The following is a 6,613-nucleotide window of genomic DNA, read 5'->3' on the forward strand; positions in this document are numbered from 1 at the left end:
ATAAATTAAAAATTCTTATAAAATATAAATAATAAATATATTAATAATAAATATATATATATATATATAATATTTATTAATCTCTTCTTCTAGTCTAACAGAAATAAGAGTGGATATACCTGCTTCAGAGACTCTGAGTTGATTAAGTGTGTTGGCTATTTGTGGCCCCATCTTTTTTTATATTTAGTTTTATTATTGTGAGTTGTACTCAAATATTATGTTTGAAATAGATGGTGATATTACTTTTCATTGCCTTTATTTGACTTTTAATATGTGCCAAAACTTTATGTAGATTTCAACATACCATGCTTTATAACGCAGTTATTGTCAATGATTCGAAGTTCAACGTTAAGATGGAAGCAATTACTCGTGGAAGAGTTTCAAGTGTAGTCGGCCTAGCTGATAATGACAACCAAAGAAATGTTCGACCAAAAATGCAAGAAGTTCAGGAATTACCCGTGCCATCTATTCCGCCTCATAATACTACTACTCAGCTTGAGTACATATATGCTAACTATTCAATCCAGGGAAGGATCCCATTTCAGATGCAAGGAACCATAACTATCCCAAATATTGTGCCTTTTACTCGCCTTGAGTATCTAAATGCTCAATATCCACCCCAAGAAATCCCAAGATATAATATGCAAGAAGCCATAATTGCTGTGTCTCAAAATGCATCCCAAGACAGGACTAGGGTTGAGCATAATTTGTGTTTACCTAAACCCAATCCTAACCCAAACCCAAAATATCTATTTGGGTTGGTTAATTTGGGTTGGGTTGAGTATGGGTATGGTTGAATATGGGTTGGGTTTAATTTGGGTTGGGTTAGGGTTACCTAAATTGCCCAAATTATATGAATTTAATTTAATTATTTATTATTAATCCAATATAAACTAATCATTTTTCAACTTTAAGTCGAACACGTTTTTGACATGTTTAAACGTTTTTCACATGTTTAACACGTTTTCAATATTTTTAACACGTTTTTCAGATGTTTAACACGTTCTCACGTTTTTGGCACATTTAACATGTTTTTGACATATTTAACACGTTTTTGACATGTTTAATACGTTTTCACACTAATAACACGTTTTTAATGCTTTTATCACGTTTAACACGTTTTTACGTTTTTGGCACGTTTAACATATTTTTGACATGTTTAACACGTTTTCACACTAATAACACGTTTTTCACACGTTTAACACGTTTTAACGTTTTTATCACGCTTAACACGTTTTTGACGTGTATAATACGTTTTAACACGTTTTTCACATTTTTTCATGTTTAACACGTTTTTGACATATATAACACGTTAACACGTTTTTGACATATATAACACATTAACACGTTTTTGATAAGTTTAACACGATTTTCACGTTTTTGACATCTTAACACGTTTTTGATATGTTTAACACGTTTAACACGTTTTCCACACATTTAACACGTCTTTCACATGTTTAACATGTTCTCACGTTTTTTGCATGTTTAACACGTTTTTGTCATATTTGACACGTTTTTATCATATTTGACACGTTTTTCACATTTTTGGCTCATTTAACACATTTTTAGCACATTTAACACGTTTTGGTATGTTTAACACGTTTTTCACGTTAACACGTTTTTCACGTTTTCACGTTTTTGGCTTGTTTCCCCACATTTTTGGAACATTTAACATGTTTTTTGCATATTTAACATATTTTTGACATGTTTAACATGTTTTTTGCACGTTAACATATTTTCATAAATTTTAACACATTTTTGGCACGTTTAACACGTTTTTTTACATGTTTAGCACGTTTTCACGTTTTCACATTTTTGACACGTTTAACACGTTTTCACGTTTTGGCACGTTAAATGTGTGAAAAATGTATTAAACATGTCAAAAATATGAGAGACATGTTAACGTGTCAAAAACGTGTTAAACGTGTCAAAACGTGCCAAAAATATGGAAAACGTGTCAAAACGTGTTAAACGTGTAAAAAACGTAAAAAACGTGTGAAAATGTGTTAAACATGTTAAAAACGTGTTAAACGTGTAAAGAATATGAAAAACTTGAAAAAAAATTAAATGTGTCAAAACGTGTTAAACGTGCCAAAAACATAAAAAAAACGTATTAAAATGTGTTAAATATGTCATAATCGTGAAAAACGTGTCAAACGTGTTGAAAATGTGTTAAACATGCCAAAAACATGAAAAACGTGTTCAACGTGTCAAAATGTGTTAAACGTGCCAAAACGTGTTCAACGTATCAAAACGTGTTCAACGTGTCAAAATGTGTTAAACGTGTGAAAAACGTATTAAACGTGTCAAAATATAAAAAAAAACGTGTTAAACGTGCCAAAAACGTGTCAAAATATTTTAAATGTGTCATATTCGTGAAAAACGTGTCAAACGTGTTCAACGTGTCAAGAACATGTTAAACGTATCAAAACGTGCTCAACGTGTCAAAAATGTGTTAAAAATGCCAAAAACGTGTTCAATGTGTCAAGAACGTGTTAAACGTGTGAAAACGTGTGAAAAACATGTGAAAAACGTGTCAAAACGTGTTAAACGTGTCAAAAACGTGTTAAACGTGTCAAAGACTTGTCATAACGTGTCAAAACGTGCCAAAAATGTGGAAAATGTAGAAAAATGTTAAACAGATAAAAATGTGTTAAATGAGTCAAAATACATGTTAAATGAAAAAAAAAATTTGGGTTACTCAACTCATACCCAACCCATATTAGTAAATAATATAGGTCGGGTTACGGGTTGGGTAAATTTAATTTGGGTTGAATATGGGTTGGGTAATACGGGTTGGGTTTACCCGTTTGCTCACCCCTAGAAAGGACGTCGACGACACTCTCAAGAGAACAGATGCAAAGGATTATGAATCCATTCTATTATGGGGGCATAAGAAGAGTAAGTAGAAGGGATGAAATGGATGTAAATGAGCAATTGTTTCAACGCAAGCTCAAGCAAATGATGTATGCCTGTCCAGCGCTTAGAGTATATTCTTAGATACGATCGCCAATCAGAACTGGATAACCAATCACTCCAACTCCAACTCCAACTCCAACTCCAACTCCAACTCCAACTCCAACTCCAACTCCAACTCCAACTCCAACTCCAACCCCAACCCCAACCCCAACCCCAACCCCAACCCCAACCCCAACCCCAACCCCAACCCCAACCCCAACCCCAACCCTAAGGCCGGCTAGTATCAATGATTGGAGTCCCAACCGGACAGACTTCTATACTACTGCCCAACATGATAATATGCATGTTAGCTATTGGACAAGCATACAAGCTTTCTATACCGAACGGGAAACAAGATCTAGACAGGTTTTTTTTTTTTTCTTTCATTTTCATTTCATTTCGTTTTTTTATCTATATTAAATAACTTCCTTTGTTTGACTTTGCAATGCTTTTAGCAACTGGACAACTGACTACGGAGAATTTTGAATACATGATAACAGATCATGGGGTAGGATGACCTTTCTACCGCCTAACTTAATTAGTTCATATGTTATATGCTTTGAATTGATGATGGCTAACCTTATATATCTAATATCTAGTTTATGGTTTTTTATTAGGTGTATGATTCGGATGACAGTGACGACGAAGAAGAGAGATTAAACATAGCAGACATAAATAACATGACTCGTGAGGTAAAATTCTACAGATACATGTTTAATTTACGATTAGAATGCTTATAATTGAATGTTGGTTCGGTCTTGGAATAGGAATTGATGGAGTTGCAAGCTCAGAAAGGAAATGTAATGTATAGGTTGTACTTAAATACATCTAAATTTCCTCCTGAAAATTTTTTAGTTGACAAAGATGAAGTATGTTGAATTTGTCAGGTAAATTTACTCTTAGTTTTATTCTTTTAGTGGTTTATAGGAGTGAATGAAAAAGATATATCTTAATTACTTAATTAATTTATGTTTTGCAGAATTCATATAAGGTTGATGAGAAAGTGAGCACTTTGACCTGCAAACATATTTTTCATCTTGAAAGTATCAAATCGTGGTTGTTCAAGAAGAACTCGTGTCCTATCTGCAAAGTTACATTCTCAACCCCATAATAGAGAATTATCTTGCCCTTGCCCTGTTATAATAACTTTTCATTTGATTTTGTCAAGCTATTTGTGTGAAACGATTTTAAACTATGTGCTCCATAAATACTTTGTATCACATTGACTTGTCTCAAATTTATCCTTTGTTTGTGTACTATTATTTTCTTTTCTTTTGTGTCAAAATCTTATAGTAAATCAAATTGTGGATCAGTGGATTTATTTCTATACCATTTTATCTTTGGTATATTCATCGAGATGAATGTATTAGGTCTTCTTTATGAAAACCGGGTTACCATAGATACTAGTAGAAGGGGTATCTAAAAGCTAGTTTGATATCAAAGACATGGTTTATTGCCAAAGTTGATCTAAATGGTTAGGCAAGACAGAATGAAGAACAAGTGAATTCATTCTAAATGTTTTATATGGTTTCCAAGCTAGGTAGAGTTTAGTTATAGATAGAAAATATAAATTTTAACTAAATGGATGATTTTAATAACCTTTACTAAAAATAAAGGTTTGTTCTTGAGTAAAGTTGATCTAGGGAAAAAAAATCAGCAGTTTAGTACTCAAATATTGGGTTAAATTGATATTAATCGGCTCACTTGGTTCATATGATCTAGGTCTGCATTTGTCGAAGAAAAAATGATTATCTAGAGATAGTTTATCATATTCGGAAACAAACTTGTGTTGGATATAAAACTTGATATGGGAATTTGATAGCATCGACCAAATTCCGGTCAGATCTAGTTTTATATCGATCACATGTTTTTTTCCGAATATAAACAAACAATTTATTGTCAACTAATCCAAGCCTAGATCATACGAACCTAGGGAGGTTCAGTTTGTATCATCTTACCCAACATTTGAGTAGTTATATGCATTAACCATCAGGCTAGTATAGTGTGAAAAAACTTCTTTAACATTTGGGGAAGAGGAAAGAGGTTAGACGTGCAATTTTTTTCATTTGTGTGCTGTTTAATATTCCTTTAATTTTTCAAATCTGTAAATTCCTATGAATTATGATTAAGCATATCTTTTAGGAACATGCTCACTGCATACATGAATACGTGAAATTGATGATAACCAATAATGGGGGTGATCTTTCTATAATTTTTAATTTAATTTATTTATTATGAATAGGAATTTAGAACTCTATTTTGAAAAAATATATATTTGTTAGGTTGTACAAAATCGCAATATTTTAGAAAATAAGTTGAACTACTATCTATACAATTATTTGTATCATTTGATGCCTTTTGGGTCCTCTATAAATTAAGAGCTTCTTGATTTGATTTGGACAAACTTTAAATTCGGTTAGAAATCTTGTTTTGAAATAAATTACAAAAATATATATAAAATGATGTACAAATAAATGAAACAAATAAAATATATGAAGAACAAAATCACCGATTGAGATGTTGATTCGAGGCATGTGTTAGACACATTTCCCTTAAAACAGTTCCATCATCTCTCGTTTGTGCTGGAGCTTATCGTAGATGACTGTCTTCCAGGGTACAACGAATCCAGTAGTGATTCTGTACTGAAATCACTACTCGTCGAACTTGATCAGCGTACCTGAACTATCACCGGGTTTCAAGGGAAAATATCGAGCGAAGAACTCGAAGAACACTCACAAAATAAGAAGAGGGCTTTTGGAATTCTAGAGTGAGAAAGAATGAAATGATGAAATGATGAAGTTTTTGTCCATCGAGTGGTGTGGGATAGAATGCCTATTTAGATTGTTGAAATAATAAACGGTTAATTAAATAATCAATTGATCCAACGGTTGGCATTGTTTGCCTCTTCATTTGCCTTAATATTTCTTCTTAATGAAGGGTAATTGTTTGTCAAAATTAATGAAGACATTTATTTTGCAATACTCACGTTACATGGTTTTTTAATCTGTTAATAATAATATTAAATTATCATAACAATTAATAATAATAACAAACTCATGTAAGTCACTACAAATTAACAACATTTTGTTAATTGGTCATCAAGGCATTTTGATTAATTAATTTAAATTAATTAATTCAAACATTTGGATCAAATTTCACCCTATAATTCACATTTGAATTTCACGTGAAATTGATTTAATTTTATTACTCACATTCTAATTTTCATTCATTAATAGAATTTATAGAATTAGTTTAAAAATTCCAACAATCCCCCACATTAATGGAAATTGAAAGATTAACCCGGTGAAAGGTTTAACATAAGATAGGTAGGTGTAACCCTTTGAACCTTCCCTTATGAAAGTATATAACTTTACTAGCCGATTAGTAGACTCGATGTCCTTGAACTATTCTTCCATTTGTGTAAACGAATACACACTTTCACATAGAATTCTCCCTGATGCATGTCAAGCTCTCATGGTTGCTTCCGTTTTGGCCATGGAACATGCACCTGGTTCTGTGAGAGGGTCTAGAATTGTGTCGTGCAATTCCTTCGAAGCGGCCCCACTTCTCCTTCACATAGGTGATCTCTTTTCTCACAAAGAATCATTAAAAGCGATATGCTTATCCTTGTCAAAATATATATTGTTTCGTTATA

General features: G+C 32.3%; 1 protein-coding gene across 1 annotated transcript; it reads left to right on the top strand.

Annotated features, from left to right (window-relative positions):
- Positions 1-305: 305 nt before the first annotated feature.
- Positions 306-4,069, top strand: LOC124924865 (probable E3 ubiquitin-protein ligase ZFP1). Its single transcript, XM_047464852.1, has 5 exons — positions 306-711; positions 3,414-3,466; positions 3,576-3,650; positions 3,726-3,827; positions 3,938-4,069. The coding sequence occupies exons 1-5, from the start codon at positions 306-308 to the stop codon at positions 4,067-4,069; spliced, it is 768 nt and encodes a 255-aa protein (XP_047320808.1).
- The last annotated feature ends 2,544 nt before the right edge of the window (positions 4,070-6,613 follow it).

The sequence above is a fragment of the Impatiens glandulifera genome, chromosome 2 (genome assembly GCF_907164915.1).
Source record: "Impatiens glandulifera chromosome 2, dImpGla2.1, whole genome shotgun sequence".
NCBI classification, from domain to species: domain Eukaryota; kingdom Viridiplantae; phylum Streptophyta; class Magnoliopsida; order Ericales; family Balsaminaceae; genus Impatiens; species Impatiens glandulifera.